General features: G+C 41.3%; 1 protein-coding gene across 1 annotated transcript; it reads left to right on the plus strand.

Annotated features, from left to right (window-relative positions):
• The first annotated feature begins 6454 nt into the window (after positions 1-6454).
• On the plus strand, positions 6455-20505 carry LOC122560497 (cytoglobin-2-like). Its single transcript, XM_043711153.2, has 3 exons — positions 6455-6609; positions 14314-14545; positions 18225-20505. Exons 1-3 carry the CDS (start codon positions 6512-6514, stop codon positions 18369-18371), a joined length of 477 nt encoding a protein of 158 aa, XP_043567088.1. The 5' UTR covers positions 6455-6511; the 3' UTR covers positions 18372-20505.
• The last annotated feature ends 1351 nt before the right edge of the window (positions 20506-21856 follow it).

Consider the following 21856-nt stretch of genomic DNA (forward strand, 5'->3'; position numbering starts at 1 on the left):
CACTGGCTGCTTACTAGGCATTATAACCTTTTTCCAAACATCTTTAACATAAAGGCTACTCCCCCTCCAATACCCTGCCAACCCTCTCTCGTATTCTTTCCCTTGCTGATATCTTTAGTTCCAATCCTGGTGGTCTTCCACCCATTTTTCAACTTATATTGGCTTTCTAACTTCAAGCCACTGATATAAATCAGAAATTGTAGTGACCCAACACTGAGCACCCGTTAACACCTACCCCTAACTCGCCGTTTGCTAAAAGGTTAATCTATTTCTCATCCATCGCTGAAGTTCAACTTATTCTCACAGTTCCAAGTTTAACTTATGCCCTTTCTCAACTGTGGCAGCCATCTTGCAAAGCGATGGTCTGTACTGTGGTGGTCACCTCTGATACACATGGGCCTGTGATGGATCAAAAGGGGCACTGTGATAGAGCAGTCTTTACAGCATTCCAAGAAAACCATTGGCTGAGAAGGCGCACAATTCACTGGACTCACTTTCTCTGGGCCTTCTTACAATGGTGATGAAATGTTCCAATCATTGGAAGCTGCTCGATAGTCTGTGGTGAAGGATTGACCAGGAATCAGTTTTATCTGAAGAGGCTTGTCTTGTGGTTAATTGTGCAACATTAACTATATCCAAGTCATATGAACTCTCAACTATATTAACCATTACTAACAAGAGGTAGGCAAGACACATTTGGATCAATGGGAGTGGTTGAGGACACAGGGTCTGTACTCAATGGAGAAAAGAAGAACGATGGTGGGGGGGGGGGGGGAGGAATCTGATTGAAACTTACAAGATATTGAGAGGCCTGGATAGAGTGGATGTGGGGGACATATTTCCAACAAAAGGAGAGACGAGGACTCAAGGGGAAAGTCTCAGACTGAAGGAGGCGACACTTTAGCACTGACATAAGGAGACATTTCTTCAACCAGAGGGTGGTGAATCTGTGGTAATTATTGCCACATATGCTGTGAAAACCAAGTCATTGAATATATTTAAGACATAGATAGGTTCTTGATTGGTAACAGGATCAAGGGTTATGGGTAGAAGGCAGGAGAATGGGGGTGAGAAACATATCAGCCATGATCGAAAGGCAGAGCTGATTTGATGGGCTAAATGGCCTAATTCTGCTCCCGTATGTTGTGGTCTTCTGGCTTATCAGGGGCCTATGCTGGAGTCCCACAACTCCAAACTCCTGTCTGACTAAACTACCCCAAGTCCCCACCTAGTGGCCAAATTACAGATCAAACTGCTGCAGCATTGCTCCTACATAGAATCACAGAATCCCTACAGTGTGGAAGCAGGCTGTATGGCCCATCAAGTTCACACTGACCTTTCAAAAAGCATCCCACCCAGAATCGCTCGTCTACCCTATCCCTGTAACCCTGCATTTCCCATGGCTAATCCACCTAACCTGCATATTTCTGGACACAATGGACAATTTAGCATTCCCATCCACTTGACCTGCATATTTCTGGGTTGTGGGAGGAAACCCACACTGACATGGGAGAATGTGCAAACTTCACACAGACAGTCATCCGAGGCTGGATTAGAATCAGGTCACTGGTGCTGTGAGGCCTTTACCCCTTCCTCCATCCACCTATTACACTCTCAACTACCTTGTCCCCAGCCCCACCCCCTCCCATTTATCTCTCCACCCCCAAGGCTCCCAGCCTCATTCCTGATGAAAGGTTCCTGCCCCAAAAATGTTGATTTTCCTGCTCCTCAACCTGCTGTGCTTTTCCAACACCACTCTAATCTTGACTCTAATCTCCAGCATCTGCAGTCCTCACTTTTGCCAACAGTGCTAACCACTGAGCTACCTTGCCACCCTAAATATAAACTCTTTCATGACCATTAGCTTATACACCACTTCTCAGTCAGCTGAGTTGCAAGTCTATGTGTACCATTCCTTACAGATTATACTGTTAGTGAATGTTTCCGTTCCCTTAAAGAAGTGAAGCAAGTTTGACTGGTCTGACTTGAATGCATGAAGGTAATGTTCTGTTGATTGGATATCTCTAAATTTGTGCTGCTGCCCATGACCAATTTCAATGGCACTGAATCTATAACTGAATCTATAACTGTCCTTCCACACCTATTCCCTTGAAGTTATAATCTAGGTTTATTTTATTTGTCTCTCCATTTTATTTAATGTCTGATAGAGCTAAAATGTAAACTCCTCTAATCTTTTCACATCACTTTCACTATGTGTTATAAGAATGGTAAAGTGAGCTGAGTCAGTTGTCTTTCTCACATATGTCACCTTTAATTTATGCGTTTGTGGCGTGCCTTTTTAATCTGTTAATTCATGTATTGTTGTGTGGAAATTACTCAGCAGAGGCATCATTTCGCATTTCTAGATATGTCACATGATATATTTTATAGAAAAACACAAGTAGAATTCCTCATTGTGGAAACAGGCCCATCAGCCCAACAAGTCCACACTGACACTTTGAAGAGTATCCCATCCAGACCCATTACCCTCCCCTATGACTCTACATTTCCCCTGACTGAGGTTCCTAACCTACACACCCCTGAACACTGTGGGCAATTTAGTATGGCTAATTCACCTAATTTGCATATCTTTGGATTGTGGGAGGAAACCGAAGCACCCAGGGGAAACTGATGCAGACACGGGAGAATGTGCAAACTCCACACAGTTGTCCGAGGCTGGAATTTAACCCGGGTCCCTGGTGCAATGCCAGGTTAATGGAATTAAGGATTCATAGGGAAGTTTCTCGCTATAATCCATTTCACTACCTCAACACACCCAATAATGCTTTAACTCAGTAAAGTATATTTTTACAGTACAGAGAAGGTTACAATGTGGCAGTCAATGAGGAAAGATTTAAAAGGGACCTAAGGGACAATTTTTTTCACACAGAGGGTGGTACGTGTATGGAATGAGCTGCCAGAGGAATGGTGAAGGGTAGTACAATTACAACATTTAAGAGGCATTTGGGTGGGTATATGAATAGGATGGGTTTGGAGCGATATTGGCCGGGTGCTGGCAGGTGGGACTAGATTGGGTTGGGATATCTGGTCGGCATGGACGAGTTGGACCGAAAGGTCTGTTTCCATGCTGTGCATCTCTATGATTCTATGACGCACAGAGAATAATGGGCCGGGATATTCTGAGGAGTGGCAATTTTCTTTTACACAAAAAAACTCTGCATTTCGGAGAGGACACTCCACTCAGGGCTCGCTGTCATCTGAAAAAACAAAGGTTCAGTCCCCATTCTGATAGCTGCTGTCCAACCCTAAGTAAATGTGTTGTAAGGGTGCTGGCTGGGTGAGGTTCCAGCTGGGGCTAAGATGTCAGAGAACCAGGAAAACCGAGAGGTCATTTTATCGAAGTACTTAACGTCTTGAAAGGGGTTGATAGAATTAACAATGAGGATCTGTCTCCAGTGGCCAAAAAACTGTGAACCAGATAATATATCTTTAAAGTCACTGCCAAAATAATCAGAAGCAAAAACCTACCCAACCAATGGTCAAGATTTTCCAATCCACTGTCTGATATGTGGCTATTATAGATTCAATGGGAGTCTTGAACATGAAATTAGGTGGGCTGAATAATGTACTTCTATATTGCAATATTCTATTATTGAAAGCGTTACGTTAAAGAATGAAAGTCAATCAAGGCAATGAAAATATTTTCATGAAAAAAAACAAGAAATAATGCAAAACGCCAACAGGGGAGCTGGTGTCTGTGCAGAAAGAAAGCTGTTTCATTTTGATGATCTATTTTCAGAACTGAAAAAATAGCGGAGAGGCAATATATTTTAAACAATTAGAGAAGCAGGGAACGGTATGGAGAAGAAGAAAACGAAGGCCTTTGATTGGGAGGAGAACAGGAACGAATTAATGCCAGAAAAGATGAAGAGAGAGTGGCATTGGGACAGGTCAAGAAACCGAAGATGGGTGCAGTAGCTGGAGTCAAAGGTTATATTTGAAATATTTGAACTCAACATGAATCCTGAAGAGCTTTCAATGGCCTAATTAAATAATGAAGTGCTGTTGCTTGAGCTTATGCTGCGCTTCATTGGAACTACGGAGGAAGCTGGGAACTCTGAGATCAGTGGGAGAAGGGTGGGTCAGAAGCTTAGGACTGAACAAAAGTGTCCCACAGTGTGCTCAAACAATCTGTGTTTGTCTTCCTCAGTACATCAGAAACAGCAAGCGCATGTACTAAAGATTGAAAGAAGTACAAGCAAATTATTGTTTCACCTGGAACAATAGCTGTATTGTGGATGTGGAGAAGGGAGTTGGTGAAAAGGCCCCTAGGTTGCAGTGGGATGTGAATGGGTTCTTGATTCAGGAATGGACCATCCTGTTCTGAACAGAGTAGAAAGTTGAAAGGGGAGGGGAGAGGAAGATAACATGTTTGATGGTAGCATCATGTTGAGGGTGAAAAAATGGCAGTAGAAGAGCTGTTGAATGTGTTGGCTGATAGAAAGGAGGGTAAGTGCAAGAGGGAGGGGTGATGACCTAGTGGTATGATTACTGATCTGCTAATCCAGAGACCCAGGTAATGTTCTGGGGACTTGGGTTCAAACCCTGCCATAGCAAATGGTTAAATTTGAATTTAACAAAAATCTGGAATTAAGAGTCTAATGATTGCTGATTGTCAGGAGGAAGAAAGCCCGTCTGACTCACTCCTTTAGGGAAGGAAACTGCCATCCTGATCTGCTTTAGCCTACATGTGATTGTAGATCCACAGCAATGTGGTTGACTCTTAACTGCCCTCTGGACAATTAGGGATGGATAATAAATGCTCGTCTAGTCAGCCGTGCCCACATCCTGTGAATAAAATAGGTGTTCCTATAAAAAAGGATTCATTCTCAGCCATTGATATACATGGTAGAGAGCAAGGTCAAGTGTAAATGCTGTTCCTGTAATTGAGGGAGTAGAGGGGATAATTTGGGGAACTATACCACTGATGTATGCTTTGTCCAACATTGAAGTAACTCAATATTTGTGATTTTTCATCTTCCAAGCATTTGAGCTTTGACAATTGAGAGGATGATCATTTTTCCTCTGTGAGATAGGTAGCTGGGTCCATTGGTTTAATGCCTGTTAATTGATAAATGTTTAATTTAGAACAATGTAATTATTGGTGAGATGAGAAAGAATCAATAGGCTGCTGTAGGAAAGATGCTTTTAAACATGAGAGGGTACAGAAACAATTTACAAGGATGTTGCTGCTATCGAAGGGTTTGAACTATAAAGCTGAATAGGCTGGGGCTTTATTCACCATTTGCAATGACAGGATTTGAACTCAAGTCCCCAGAACATTATCTGGGTGTCTGGATTAGCAGTTCAGTAATAACGCGACTAGGTCATCACCTCTCCCTCTTAATTTTACCTTCCTTTCTATCAGCCATCACATTCAATAGCTCTTCGACTGCCCTTTTTTCATGATGCTACCATCAAACATGTCATCTTCCCCTCCCCTTTCAACTTTCTACTCTGTCCATTACAGGAAGATCCATTCCTGAATCAAGAACCCGTTCACTTCCCACTGCAGCCTAGGGTCTGCAGCTTTTGCCTTTTCACCAACTCCTTCTCCACATCCACCACACAGCTAATGTTCAGGTGAAACAATAATTTGCTTTTACTTCTTTCAGTCTTTAGTACGTGCACTTGCTGTTTCTGTTGTACAATTACAACTACAGTGTGGAAACAGGTTCTTCAGCACCACGTTTTCTTGTTAATTAGAGTCATAGTGATGTTCAGCACATAAACAGACCCTTCGGTCCAACTCATCCATGCTCACCAGATATGCTAAATTGATCTAGTCCTATTTGCCAGTATGTGGACCATATCCCTTTAAACTCTTCCTATTCAAGTACCTATCCAGATGCCTTTCAAACGTACCCATTCCAGATGCCTTCACTTGACGATGCAGCAGTGCTCCGAAAGCTTGTGATTTGAAATAAACCTGTTCGACTATAACCCAACGTTGTGTGATTTCTGACTCTGCCCACCCTAGCCCAACACCGGTCACCTCCACATAATTTTAAATGTCGTAATTGTACCAGCCTCCACCAGTTCCCCTGGCAACTCTTCCATACACACCACCACCCTCTGCATGAAACAGTTATACCTTAGGTCCCTTACAAATCCTTCCCCTCTCACCTTAAGCCTGTGCCCTCTGTAGTTTCGGACTCACCTAACCCTGACCTTGTACTGTATATCCTCAGGCTATTACCCTGGGAGGGACTGACTTTGAAGGCACTTCACGATCCGGATTGTGTCCCTTGATGCTCTAAACTCCTGTTGCATTAAGTATACCCACACGCACGCAGAAATAATCGTTAATAACTGGTGCCGAAATCATTAGAGATCGCCTTCAGCCAAAGAGGCGTGATTTGTGTCTGACACGTGATAGCTAGGGAACCCTGAAAGAAGTTAAAGGTGCAACACACAGAGACACACACACACACAGACTGTTTGCCTGTCAACTGCAGGGGGGGGGTGGGGGTTGCTGACCGCTGTCACAATGAGTGAGCTGACTGAAGCGGACAAAGCGAACATCCGTGTGGTGTGGGAGAAGTTGGCTGCGGATCCTGAGGGAAACGGCAGGACTGTGGTTCTGAGGTGTGTATGCATCTGGGGCTTTTCATTTCCACTCCCCGCGGCTTTCTGCCAGCCTTGTTGCTTCCTCTCAACCCCACAAGCGTTTCTTTTAGCCGGGCGCTAATGGATTCCGTCTAGTACATCTGATAATTAGCCTCTATTTTTAGCGATGCCGCTTTAAGGAGCTGTGTTGTGACCGCTGCAGAGATTGCACTGCAAACATTTAAAATAAAGCGTGCAAGCTGAACTGCAAAGCCAAAAAACAAAAGATATTGGAAACACTCAGCGGGTCAGGCAGCAGCTATGACGACTTGCAAGTTCGTTATTTTTTTTCCATTTCCTTATTTTTTTTTCCAATCTGTAGTTTATTTTTGAATCATTGAAATGCAACATTTCTTTGGTCACTTAATCTTCTGGGGAGTTGCAAGTTCGCCAGGTTCTGAGTTGCAGTTTGAAACAGGAACAAATTTTAAATCTGTTCAAAAACCCACTGAGTGCAGAGAATTCAAATCCAGAATCAAACTCTTTCTTTCTCCATCATCTTCTGTTTGATTTTCAAATTGTGAAATAACTGCAGTTATCAGAAAGCGGTGAGAGTGCACTATCCAGCATCTCACAGGTAATTGCTTCATTGAAAATATTCATAGGCACAGCTCTGGGCATCTGGAAATATATAAATACTTCTGATATTACTACAGCACATTAAGAATGTTTTATCGGGAAATATTTAAATGTCTATTTTAGTTGCACTCTATCTTGCAGAATCATGCTAATCCTGACGCTCTGTATAGTTTTGAATTCATTTATGGTTCATTATGGGCCCCTGGCAGTGAAAAATATATGGGTGACCTTCTAAATCTGGTAGCTATTATGTTCAGGCAGTTGTTTCCAGTTTCTAATCTTAATGCTGAAAAGATGTTTGTGATTAAGTGCACAAAATAACTAAACTACATGCAGCTAAACAATCTAACACCAGGCTGGGTGGGAATGCAGGGTAAAAACAATGACTGCAGATGCTGGAAACCAGATTCTGGATTAGTGGTGCTGGAAGAGCACAGCAGTTCAGGCAGCATCCAAGGAGCAATAAAATCGACGTTTCGGGCAAAAGCCCTTTATCAGGAATGGGAATGCATGCTAAATGCTTGTGGTCTTATCATAACAAAAGTAAATCGTCATAAGTCATCAAATAAACCTGTTGGACCATAACCTGATGTTGTGTGACTTCTAACTCTGGGATCATGATAGCTTTTTAAAAAAGTCCAGTATATAGCACTTGAACTATTAACAACTTTGTTTTGCCTTCTTGTATTACTGGGATGGTGTTGGAAATAGAGATGTTTAATTGATTTATATGGAAGAATTCTGACCTCTCACATGCACTTATTGGAAAGCAGCAACTAGTAGAAAGTGAGGACTGCAGATGCTGGAGATCAGAGTCAAGAGTGTGATGCTGGAAAAGCACAGCCAGTCAGGTAGCATCTGAGGAGCAGGAGAATCAACATTTTGGGCATAATCCCTTTATCAGGCTTCCTAATGAAGGACTTATGCCTGAAATGTTGATTCTCTCGTCCTCGGGGGCTGCCTGACTGGCTGTGCTTTTCCAGCACCGCACTCTCGACAAGGAGCAACTAGTGGTGAGTTTAATCTGAGGGTCCCACATGCCTCAGACATGGGGTGAGGCTGGAAAGGCAAGAGCTTCATGCCAACCTCAGTGTGGGAATTGACTACTTACCTGAGGTGTGGTGACCCACAGGTTAAAATGCATCACCCGTTGTCACTCGCTAAGACCAAACAGCTCTATGCTCCTTTGGGACTGTGATGCGGAAGTGTTGGTGTTGGACTGGGGTGGACAAAGTCAGAAGTCACACGACATCAGGTTATAGTCCAACAGGTTTACTTGAAATCACAAGCTTTCGGAGCTCTGCTCCTTCATCAGGTGGAGTCACTTCACCTGAGGAAGGAACAGCATCCAAAGGCTTGTGAATTCAAATAAATCTGTTGGACAATAATCTGATGTTGTGTGACTTCTGACTCTGGGACTATGATAGCTCTTTAAAAGTGTCTAGGATATAGTACTTGAACTATTAACAACTTTATGTTTTGCTTTCTTATACTACTGGGATGGAGTTGGAAGTAGAGAAGATCCATTGATTTAACTGGAAGCTGGATTTAACTGACCTCTCACATGTATCAACTATTACTCTCCTGGTGCATGCATTACATAAAGTTAGTGTGCAGTTTCAGCAAGTGATCAGGAAGGAAAATGGTCGATTGTTGTTTATTGCAAAAGAAATGAAATCTAAATGTAGGGATATTTTGCTGCTGCTTATAGAGCGTTGGAGAGGCCACATCTGGTGTCCATTTTCAGTCTTATTGTCTTATATAAGAAAAGATGCACTTAGAATGGAGGCAGCTCAGAGAAGGTTCATTTGACTGATACCTCAGATGGGGGGATTGTTTAATGAGGGAACGTTAGATAGACTGGGCCTGTGTTTTATTGGAGTTTGAAAAATGATCTTATTATGGTCCTGAGGGGTCTCGCCGGGATGGAGCTGAACATGCTGTCATGGGAGAGACTAGAACTAGGGGACACCATTTAAAGATCAGAGGAGTTTCATTTAAGACTGAAATGAGGAGGAATATTATCTCTCAGAGGGTCTTCTGTGGTAGAGGCAGAGTCATTGAACACTTCTAAGGCATAGTTAGGTATGTTCCTGATAAACAAAGGTTTCAGTGGTTAAAAGGGATAAGCAGCAATGTAGACTTGGGTCCTTAATCAGATCAGCCATATTTTTATTGAATGACAAGAAAGGCTGGAATGTATTACTCCTGCTCCTACATTGTATATTCGCATGATAGGTTAGAATATTCTACTATCACAGTGCTTTCAACTCAATGAATGTTCTGTTAAAATTTTGTAGTTAATATTCATTCCCATTTGCTCAATTTTCCTAATGTTATCCACATATTTCCCTAGCACTTCATTTCTAAATATCCAGGTCATTCTCCACTTTCACAGCTATCACTTCCACCCAAATTGACCTTAACTTTTCTCAATTCCTGTCTTTTGTAATTCTCCGAATCTAACTTTCTTGCCTGCTCTTATTACATTTCCCGCTGTCTTTATTGATGCTGTTGCACTCTGTCTTCTGAAATTGACATCTTCCTCCAGGGACCACATCCTCTGCAAACTCCACACTCTGACTTTACTGAACTGCTCTCTTCTGCTGTCAAAACTCCACAGTGTTACAGGAGCACATCAAGTAAAACAGCTCAGTATAGTGCCGCACCATTACTTCAGCCTTGGCAATGGTAAGTTTCAATTCCTTCCCATGGAAAACTTATGATAAAGAACAATAGATTTATAAGCCATCAGTAAACAAATTCGTTGTCCATTATGGCTTAACATGAGTCAGAATCTCATTGATAACTCAATAGCTGTAGAGATAATCAAAATCTTGTCTGGTAATTTAATAATGAATTCTCTCTTATTGTCTGTGTTGAACATTGCTTATTTTACACTATGCACCTTAGTCTTTCAATCAATATGCTTCATTCAATGCCACCATTGTAACACTGATTATTTAACATAGTAACATAGCTATACTGAGCCTCTTGAGCGTATTCTGTCAATCAGTTTGTTCATGGCCAATCTATATTATCATCCATTTACCTATTCCTACACTATATCCCTTGAAATCCTCACATAGTAGGTGTATTCATTAACAACTTTGCCTGCAGCAATCTAGGTGTGGAGGGAAGCAAAGTATATAAAACCAGTAATCAAATGAAAGCAAAATACTTTGAGTGCAGGAAATCGGAAACAAACACTGAGAATACTGCAAAAGCTCAGCAGCTTTAATAGTGTTTATGAAGAGAGAAACAGGGCTCATGTTTCAAGACTTCGAGTCAGTTCTGGAGAAGGATGTTGCTGGATATGGAAGGTTTGAGTTATGAAGAAAGGTTAGATATGCAGGGACTTTTCTCACTGGAACAAAGGAGTTTGAGAGGTGCCCTTGTAGAAGTTTATAGAAATCATGAGGGGTGTAGATAGGATTGATGGTAGGTGCATTTTCCTAGGATAAGGGATTTCAAGACTAGGGAACAAATTTTTAAGGTGAGAGGAGGGAGATTTTAAAAAGACACGAGGGTCAGTTTTTTTTTTACACGAGGGTAGTTCGTCTGTGGAATGACAAACTTCCAGAGGAAGTGGTGGATGTGGGCATAATTACAATGGTTGAAAGACATTTGGATAAATTCATGAATAGGGAAGGTTTGGAGGGATATAGGTGGGGAGCAGGCAGATAGGACTGGTTTAGTTGGGGATTATGTTTGACATGGACTGGTTGGACCAAAGGATCTGTTTCCAAGCTGTATGACTACACAACTAAGAGTCATACCAGACTGGAAGTGTTAACTCTAGTTTTGTCTCTGTGCAGATACTGCCAGACCCACTGAGTTTCTTGAGAATTGTCTCTGTTTGTTTGTTTTGGGAAAAAATAAGCACAATCTAATGTTGAAACGTGGTGGCAAAGGAGATGGGCTCACCTTTTTAGAAATTCATGGGCATGATGGACTCAGTGATGTGCGTTTCTCCTATTTATGGGGTAAGGGCATCCCTGGCTGGGCCAGCATTTCTAGCCCAGTTCTATTCGCCCTTGAGAAGGTGGGGTTCAGCTGCTTTCTTGAACCACTGCCGTTCTTATGGTGTAGGGACATCCACAAAGCTGCTACCAGGAGTTCCAGGACTTAGATTTATTGGATGTATTGGAAATATTGTATTTTCTTTTATTGCTGTTCTGTCAACGTTTTCTTAAATGAATTATTGCTCAGCTCTTTCCACAGAGGAATTTTAAAAAAACAGAATCTCAGTAGGAATGCAATGCTCACAGTGGAATGGTGGCTCAGTGGTTAGCACTGCTGCCTCACAGTGACTGCATGTGGGGAGTCTGCACGTTTTCCCTGTGTCTGTGTGGGTTTGCTGTGGATTCCGCCCACAGTCCAAGGATGTGCAGATTAGGTTGATTGGCCAGACTAAATTGCCTGTAGTGTCTAGGGATGTGCAAGTAAAGTGGATTGGTCATGGGAAATGCAGGGTTACAAGGATAGGGCAAGAGTGGTGATTCTGAATGGGGTGCTCTTCAGAGAGTCCGTGTAGACTTATTGTTTCTATACTGTAGCGATTCTATTCTATGAGTACTCCTAGTGCAAAAGGGTGGGCTAGTTGTTCCCATGGTACCTACTGAACCATCGATGTGTAGTAATATCAGATAAAGACTGAATTTAGTTCAGATCGGTCATGATGTAAGTTAACGGGCTGGTTTGTGTTTCCTGGAGCATTTCAATGAATTGTATCATGTCCCTGTCAATCTTTTTAGCAGAGACAGTCAGACCTGTGAGTTTTACTTCATAACTTGGGAGTGCTATGACCTTGATTGACATTTACTTTTCATTCTATCATTCTCAATATAACATTGCGCTTTTGAAGATTTTTTTTTTATTTTGGGCTTTCTTTCCCTCCCACCCAAAGTGTACAATGGGGAATAGATCCCTACTGTATTGATTTAAGTCGTAGATCACAGAAACCCTACAGTGTGGAAAGAGGCTGTTCAGCCTATCGAGTCTGCACTGACCCACTGCACAGCATTCCCCCCGTCCTATCCCTGTAACCCTGCATTTCCCATGGCTAATTCACCTATCCTGCACACCCCTAGACATTATAGAGAATTGGGAATGGGGACAGACATGAAATGAGTTGCTAACTCACCTTTCTGTGTCTTGCAATTTCGCCTCATGTCAATATTTATCACTTTGAGAAAATACTCAATGTACACCTTGTAACTTTTCCCTCATCTAATTTTGCTTATTAAATGAGTTGCACACGGATGCTGCATATTTCCTGCTACACCCTGTGTGACACTATATATGTATCCTCTTTATAATCCACCCACTGAATGAAATGCTATAAATATTTATCATTCTAATCTACCCACCCAGGTAATTGTCATTAACAATATTGTAACCTAGCCATTAGAATTACCTTCCTCCATATCTCACACGAATAGTCCAAACAGAAGCAGACTAAGAATAGGTTTCCTACTAATCTCAGATAAAACTCTTATCAGTGTACCACAACTTCATCAGAGTTAGATAAATTGTTATTGGTCACGAGCATTAATAATCTCTATAAATCTTACATTTGGAACTTTGTCAAAACCCCTTTGAAAGTTTATAGTAAATTATATCCACTGGATAGCCATTAAACAGAGTTAGTTAGGTATTGTACTTAAAAATTGCAGTAGATTAGGGTAAAGTCCTTTATTTTGCTCCTCTCTTTGGAGATGAAGTGAATGTAATCAGCTGATTAATTCCAGATAATGATTAATTCCTACATCATAATGGCTTGAGATTGTAAAACTGATATCTGAAAGAATTGCTGATTTTTATCTTTTTCATTTGGATTTTGGCTAAGAAACAATGTTCAAAGTGTTGTTATCTTCAGGATCATAGAGTGATTGCAGCATAGAAGGAAAACATTTGGCCCCTTGTGTCTGTGCCAGCTCACAGCAAGAACAACTCAGCGAGCCCCATTCTCCTGTCATTTTCCTGAACTGCTGTCATCTTGTTCTCTTCAGATAATTGTCCAGTTCTCATTTACTGAATCTGCCTCCACCACACTCTCATTTCTGATCCTAAATGCTCACTGCGTAATGATTATTATTCCTCTGGGTAGCAGCAGCCTGGGGCTGGCTGGCAGACCAATGTTGCCTCCCTCTCTCTGAATGGCATGATTTTATCCATATTGCTAGGGGGAGCAGTTTGATGTCGAGGTTAAAATTCCATTCAGCAGCGAAAGCCGAGGCAGTGTTAATGGATGTGAGGCCACAATGGAGTAGGTTTTCAATGCAATGCGTTGGAGATAGTCAGGCTTGGATAGTTACATTGGCGTTAATTCTCGTGTTCGACTTGCGGACCCATTTTCCTAGTCTGTCCTTGATCCAGTTGTCCAGATTTTTAGTGGAAGGTTGAAGTTTGTCTCTATAGCATTGTGCTCAAATCAGCTTGTCCCCTAGATCTCAAGCTGTCAATGGGCATCGTTTCTCCATGACTGTTCTGTTCAGGCCCCTTGTACTTTTGAACAGTTCAATCAAATCTCTTCTTAATCCCTTCTATCACAAGAACAGACACAGCTTTTCCAACCCATCTACAAAACCATATGTCCCTGGAACCATTGTCTTGAATCTTTTCTGCCACTTCCATGACATCTTTATATCCTTTCTAAAGAGCTCAGAACTGAGTGCAGTAATTTAGTGAAGACTGAGCTACTGTTTTATGCAGAGTTCATCGTAACTTCTATGTTTTTGTCCTGTTATAAAACCTAAGGTTCTGTATGCTTTACTAAGCAATTTCTCAACCTTCAATCACTTATACATGCAAACCCCAAAGCTCCTCTGCTCTGACATCTCCTTGAGACTTTCAATTCACATTACCCCTTTGTTCTTCCTACCAAAATGTATTGCTTCACACTTCTTCACATTAAATTTCAACCACCACTTGTCTGTCCATTCTCCCTGTGTCCTCTATCATTATCCACCTTCTGGTTCACAATTTCAAGCTTTGCATCATCCACACATTTTGAACCTGTGCCCTGCATGCTAACGTATAGGTCATTAATACATATCCGTTGTTAATACTTTTCGAACATCTTTTCCTTGCACAAATCAGGTTGTTCACAGATTATCCTGAAACGAAAAAGTATTTTCAGCATTTTAAGGACATTTCAACCCAGGAAGAAATGCAAAAATCAGCTCAGATCAAAAGGCATGGCAAGACAGTGATGAACAAACTGACGAGCATCTTTGAAAAATTGGATGATTGGGCTGCAGTCTGTACCATTCTGGATACCATGGCAGAAAGGCATGTTCACAAACATAAAGTGGAGGTCTACAACTTTCAGGTAAATCTCCTGTTAATGTAGCATGTGTTGCTTCATTGTTTCCCTGAATTTGCATTCAGCATTTTAAGGAAAATAAAGCTGGCAAACCTCATGTTTTAAAAAATTCTCAAGGTCAGGTTCGTAGGAGAGTAGTCTGACACAGAACAAACGACCAAGAGGCGAGTCTGCTAGAATATGGGCATTTTATTCCCCGCAGCGTCGCCACAACGGGTCTGGCTTATACTCACTCTACATGTTACCAAAACTGGGAGCCGTCAGTTCTCGTAGAGCAGTTGCCAACAACCCACGCTCGGCGGTTAAACGTAACCCCGGAGCAGACTCACCGAACTGGAGACTTTTCCAGCTGATATACTCTTTTCCAGATATAAACATTCATGTGAACAGCAGAGCAAGGCTAAAAAACACATTCCATTCTGGTTACATACAGATAAGAAGATTCACACGGGACTAAGCATCACCTCCATTCCGGTTAGATTCACACATGTATTGGGACATAATTTTTAACCGTTTCACCACATTCCACTGCTTGGAATTTTACACCACATTCCACTGCTTGGCCCAATACATGTGTTACATTATGATTCACACATGTATTGGGACATAATTTTACACCACATTCCACTGCTTGGCCCAATACATGTGTTACATTATGCTTAATTCAGTTCAATTCGTTTCAGTTAATTTCAGTTCAGTCAATTCAGTGTAATTCAATTCAGCTCAGTTCAGGTCTGTTCAGTTCAATTCAATTGTGTTCAATTCAGTTCCGTCCATTTCAATTCAATTTAGCTCAGTTCCATTTTGTTCCGTTCAATTTGATTCACTTCAGTTCCACTCAGTTCAGTTCAGTTCAATCCCATTCAATTCTGTTAACTCCGCTTCAGCTTTTTGGACATGCCCACATCCTCCGCTGTACCCCAGGCAAGGGGTTCTTCGGCAGGACTGGGATCCTTTCTCAAACAAACTGCCACGTACATGCCCACATCCATGCCATCCCGGGACGGTCGGGACCTCCACAGTTTGTTCTTCTGGTTTCTTAGTCTTTTTCCAAAACATTGTTCTGTATCAAAATCTCTCCTCAATTGCGATTGATCCTGCCGACTACGCCAAATGTTTTAAAAAATTCTCAAGGTCAGGTTCGTAGGAGAGTAGTCTGACACAGAACAAATGACCAAGAGGCGAGTCTGCTAGAATATGGGCATTTTATTCCCCGCAGCGTCGCCACAACGGGTCTGGCTTATACTCACTCTACATGTTACCAAAACTGGGAGCCGTCAGTTCTCGTAGAGCAGTTGCCAACAACCCACGCTCGGCGGTTAAACGTAACCCCGGAGCAGACTCACCGAACTGGAGACTTTTCCAGCTGATATACTCTTTTCCAGATATAAACATTCATGTGAACAGCAGAGCAAGGCTAAAAAACACATTCCATTCTGGTTACATACAGATAAGAAGATTCACACGGGACTAAGCAACACCTCCATTCCGGTTAGATTCACACATGTATTGGGACATAATTTTTAACCGTTTCACCACATTCCACTGCTTGGAATTTTACACCACACCTCATTATAGAATTTGATTAGATAATGATGACGCTAGTATCTGAAAGTCACTGTGTGAATACTAAGCTTCTGCCAGAGTAGGCCAAAATATCCAAATGTTTAATTGAAAATTCCAGATAAAGCATATAGATATTTTTAATGATCCCGTTCAGACAAGAAATAGCACACTTTTGGAGCAGGTGGGATTTGAACTCAGTGGGGACACTATCACAAGAGTGTAGAAAATGCTCGGTCAGCTTATACAGGTGTTATATTCCAGATGTTTTTCCTAGTCAATCTATTCAAAGATATTATTCCACTCACCTGGGCTAGGTGCGACTTGAACTTGGGCCTCCTGGTCAAGCTGTGGCAATGTTACTACAGCAACATGGGAGCCCCTTCCGAAAAATCAAATACAGTTATCTAAAAACATTATCAATTTGTCTTTGGTAAATCAGTGGTGCAAATTAAATCTTTTAAATGCACATTGTAATTCAGAAAAATAGTAGTTTCAATGAGTAGACAAGCTGAAAAATGACAGCTCCATGGTTGTATAGAGAATAAGACACATCTAGGAATGATTGCAAGTTAGGAGCTGAGATGACTTTGGGATGTTCAAAGATTCCCTACAGAGCAGAACCACGCCATTTAGCCAATGAAGTCCACCACAATCTTCCAAAGAGCATCCCATTCAGACTCAGGCCCCCACCCAGTCCCTGCAGCCTGCAATGTCATGGCTTATCCACTTAGCAAACATATCCCTGGGCACTACAGTATGGTTTTTCCACCTAATCTGCACATTTTTGGACTGAGGGAGGAAACCCACGCATGTACAGGGAGACATGCAATCTCCACACAGACAATTGCCCAAGACTGGGATTAGATTAGATTAGATTACATTACATTACATTACATTACATTACATTACATTACATTACATTACAGTGTGGAAACAGGCCCTTTGGCCCAACAAGTCCACATCGACCCGCCGAAGCGCAACCCACCCATACCCCTACATTTACCCCTTACCTAACACTACGGGCAATTTAGCAGGGCCAATTCACCTGCCCTGCACATCTTTGGACTGTGGGAGGAAACCGGAGCACCCGGAGGAAACCCACGCAGACACTGGGAGAACGTGCAAACTCCACACAGTCAGTTGCCTGAGGTGGGAATTGAACCCGGGTCTCCGGCGCTGTGAGGCAGCAGTGCTGACCACTGAGCCACTGTGCCACCCCTATAGCTCCAATGTTGGTGTCATCTGCAAACATACTAAACATATCTCCTATATTCACATCCATGTCATTTATATAATTGACAAAAAGCAGTGGATCCAGCACCGATCCTGTTTGACTTGTCGACTCATCTTCCCAGCCCGTCCTTGATCTGGTTGATTTTAATGCACCCTTGAAAATTGGGACTTGCCCATGTCATGTCGCAGTTACTGACATTCAACTAGAAGGTCGCACCAACAAGGCAGGGGCTGTTATTAGCTGGTACTACGTGCAGTGTGTAACAGCGTGTGCTTAAGATTTCAGATGAACGTGTGGTTTTCTGTTCTGGAAAAGCTTCATCCACTGTCAGCTTTGAGGAGGAAGATAGCAACCTCCACACATTCCATTCCTTAAAGTGAGCTTTTCAGCTTGAAAATATGTTAAATAATCCTGTCAATTTCTAGAGATCATGAGTTCAAAGTGAGAAGGGAAATGTTTAGGGGAGATATGCGTGGAAAGTTCTTCATGCAGAGCTTGGTGGGTGCCTGAAATGCATTGCCAGCAGTGGTGGTAGGGGTAGGCACGATCGCGTCATTTAAAATGTATCTAGACAGATATATGAATGGGCAGGGAGCAGAAGGATACAGATCCTTAGAAAATAGGTGGCAGGTTTGGGTAGAGGATCTGGATCGGTGCAGGCTTGGAGGGCTGAAGGACCTGTTCCTATGCTGTAATGTTCTTTGTTTGTTCTCTGTCCAGCAAATTCAGGCTCTGGTCTCCTAGTACAAGTATAATAGCCCACTGGAAAAGTATGATTCAAAGCAACTCAACATTATAAAAAATAAATTCACTTTCTTTGACATTGTTTAAGTCTAACACGTCCCATTGAAGTTGCTCTTATTCTTTCTGCTTTTTCTGGTCTAGATTATATTTAATTTAATTGTTACGATCATGGGCGAATCATTGGGGAGCAGCTTTACACCAGAGATCCGTGAATCCTGGGTGAAGACCTTCAATATCATTTACCATCATCTTGAAGATTCCTACAAGAAATACGAAGCTACATCCTAACTTAATGGCATGTGGTTGCAAGCACTTACCACTCCAACCATTGATTAATGAATGATATTCTCTCTAAACCGTTCTGTACTGCAATGACTAACATCATCAGCATTTGAATGGATCTACTTGAGAATAATGAAATTTTGAAATTAAGAATGGGAGAAATAAATGATAATGTTATGGAAAAAATTAAACATATCCATTGATCATTTGCCTTGCTAAATTATATAAAGTAAGGAATATTTTCTGCATTATTTGAGCAACTACCTTACTCAATTAACCTGATTTTATTTCAAATATTTAGCCAGACATAGCAACTGCTACATCAATAAATAGAGGTGGTGGCCTAGTGGCATTATCATGAGACTATTAATCCAGAGACCTAGCTGGTGACTAGGTTCAAATCCCACCATGGTAGATGGTAGAATATGCATCCAATAAAAGTCTGGAATTAAGAGTCTAATATTGACCTTGAATTGATTGCTAGGGGGGAAAAAAACCCATCTGGTTCACTAATGGGAGTAAGTTTTAAAAAAGCATGTTGATTGATTTTATTTTAGTTTTGTAGTCCATTTCAAAAGCTCTGGGGAAGTATGCCCCATTTAAAAATATATAATTTTACCTTGAGAGCCTTTTTTTTTCCAACACATCCCACAACTCACCTGCACCCAGTTATTTAACTCCCTCTAACAATATTACAATATCCCTCTAACTTAATCTTTCATGTGGCTAATAAGAGCACAGATAATACTGGGGTGAAGCTGAAAGTCTCAGCCTTGGCTAAAGTTGAAAAATGTTGCTGCCTTCAAGAAAATCATTCGCTGTAGGAATACCTGGTTCATGTTTTTTTTTTGAGTGCTGCTGTTATTTATGGCTCCACATGGCAGGAGATTGGCTGCTGTGGTGTATTCCCATTTGTCTGTCCTTGCACGCACCAACTTGCAACCAGTTTGTGATATGATATCTGTCAGTCAAATATGCTCAGGTCTATTCCTCTTTCTCTACTTCGACCTATAGAAGAAGTTTCTAGCTTTTCAGCTCTGATCAAAGATGAAATACTAATGTTGTCTGTCACTTTTTTTTTGAAGATTTCTATTCGCTCTTGCAATTTCAAGTCCCCTTTGTTTGGCTTAACAAAGATTTTTCAACACATAGCTTAGCAGTCATCTTACAAAGGTTACTTTTCCACAGATCTTCTGTAGATCTTTGCAGGTTTCTGAGGCAGGCAAGAAAAAGGGCAGAATGTAACATGGTTTGGTTCCTGGTTAGAAACTTGAGTTTTCTTATTGTTACCATCTTTGCAAAATTACATCTGCATCACCTCTGCTGGCTTCTATTACCATTTAGACACACGTAGCTACGTGTTCCACCATGTACTGCAATCTTCATTCTAATTCCTGATTACAGTCAGTTTCTGGCCTGTCTTTCTTGACACAATGGATGGTAGTTTGGGACAATTATGATATTAAACACTGAGCTAGCTAAGAAAGAACATCTCACACCCTCTCTCCCATTTCTTCTTTCTATTCTGCAACTTGTTTTGAGTTGTTGACAAAACCATTTACTGGGAGAAAAGCTAAATAATTAAAAATGCAGACTTATACTTCCACTTACACGATCTTCATGCAAATGGAAAAATGAGTCAACAAAATGCTTTTGGAACTGTGAGTACATGTAGTTTGAATTTATATCCATGTGTGGATGAATCAACCACTTGAAAATTATTATTTTTCAAGATTGTACTATGGTAGTTTGTATAGTACGCTGGTTTTAAATCTTATTATTTTATTAAATGCTTCCTATTAATTCAAAATAATGTTGTTCAGGTTATTCAATGATCCAACAATTGCATTTTTTATATATTAACTAACAATGTAGAAGCAGTCTAGATATCTCTATATATTAATGCTGCATACATCACCATTTTTAAAATTTACATTGCATTTTTGAAATTCTATTTCGTAACATTAGCAAAACAAGAAAATATTGTTTGAGCTGTAATTGTACATATTGGAAGCCATAGCCGAGTTTGGCATATGGCCTTCAATATGCACAATTGCAGTTCAAACAAACCTGTTGCCGTAATGGAACTTTTAATAGTCTTCTGTTTACTTCAGTGCAATAAAATGCCCTGCTGATAATGTTTATTGTTCATTTACTTTATAAAGTTCAATGTGGTGCCTTGAAACATAGATAGTTCTAATTAAGTCATAAAACCAATCACTATGAATCAATAAAATTGTCCAAGATATAAATGAGATACACTAGGATAAATGAAAGTTAATGAAAATATACTAAATTAGTTTAAACAATTCAAAGTAGGGTCTGGGAAGGCCAGCAAGGTTAATATAAGAGGAGTAATGTTAAGATGAAGAAATTAATAAAGTAAGAAAGTGAGTATTTAGGACCAAGTAAGTTTGACACATGGCAGCTCAGTTCAGTTGGGTTGAATTCATGACTGCCATATGTGGGAAGTCATGGACCCTACATGTGTCCTGGACAACCATGTGTGTAGGAGCTAGAGAAACAGAGTCTGAACTTCAGAGCTCAAACAGTGACTGAAGACGCTGCAGCACATCAATGCAGCTGAGAGTTACACAGGTATTCAGAGATTGTCTCACCACAGCTCAATGGGTTGGAGTAAGGAAGGGACCAAAGGGAACTAGGCAGGTAGTGCAGGAGTCCCCTGGGGTGTCGCTGACACATTGGTATCCCAATTTGGAAGCTGATTTCTCAACGCAATGTACCCAGAGCCAAGCTTCTGGCACTGCAAGTGGCCTGAAGGAGAGAAAGGGGGAGCAATCACGATCGGGGGAATTCATTTGTGAAGGGAACATAAAGGCTGCAAGATGGCATTTGTCTCCATTGTGCTAGGGTCATGGATGCCACTACAGTTACAGGGCATTGTTCTGGGACAGGGTGACCAGTTAGAGGTTCTGGTCCATGTTGGTACCAGTGATATCTGTAGGAATGGGGACATTGATCTGCAATCAGAATTTAAAGAACTAGGTGGAAAGCTAGGAAGCAGCACCTCAAATAGTGTAAGTTCTGCATTATACCCAGTGCCATGAGCAAATGAGTACAGAAGTAGGAAGGTATGACAGATTAATATGCTGCTGCATAGATAGTGCCCTAGGAGAGTTTTATATTGCTGGATTTGGCCCTGGTAAGGTGGTACCTGCAAAACTCGGATTACACCTGAATAGAGTTCCTTGTGGGGTGTTCTGCTAGTGCAATTGGGAGGATTTTAAAGTAACGTGTGGGAAGGAAGAACAAATAGTAAAGGGGAATATCAGGGTTTGAAAAATGCTTGGGGATAAAGCTGGCATTAGCGCAGAGTATAGCGAGTTAATAGGTGAACCTGGCATAAGGGAGAAAGAAATGAAGTCAAAAAGAGTGTTACTGTGCATGTCTGTGAATACACAGAGTATAGTAAAATAAGATTAGGAGTTACAAGCACAGATTGCAATGTGGAAGTATAATTGCGGTGGTAT

This window comes from Chiloscyllium plagiosum, unplaced genomic scaffold (assembly GCF_037043375.1).
Source record: "Chiloscyllium plagiosum isolate Xiang-an unplaced genomic scaffold, Cpla_swu_hap1 HiC_scaffold_20, whole genome shotgun sequence".
Lineage (NCBI taxonomy): Eukaryota > Metazoa > Chordata > Chondrichthyes > Orectolobiformes > Hemiscylliidae > Chiloscyllium > Chiloscyllium plagiosum.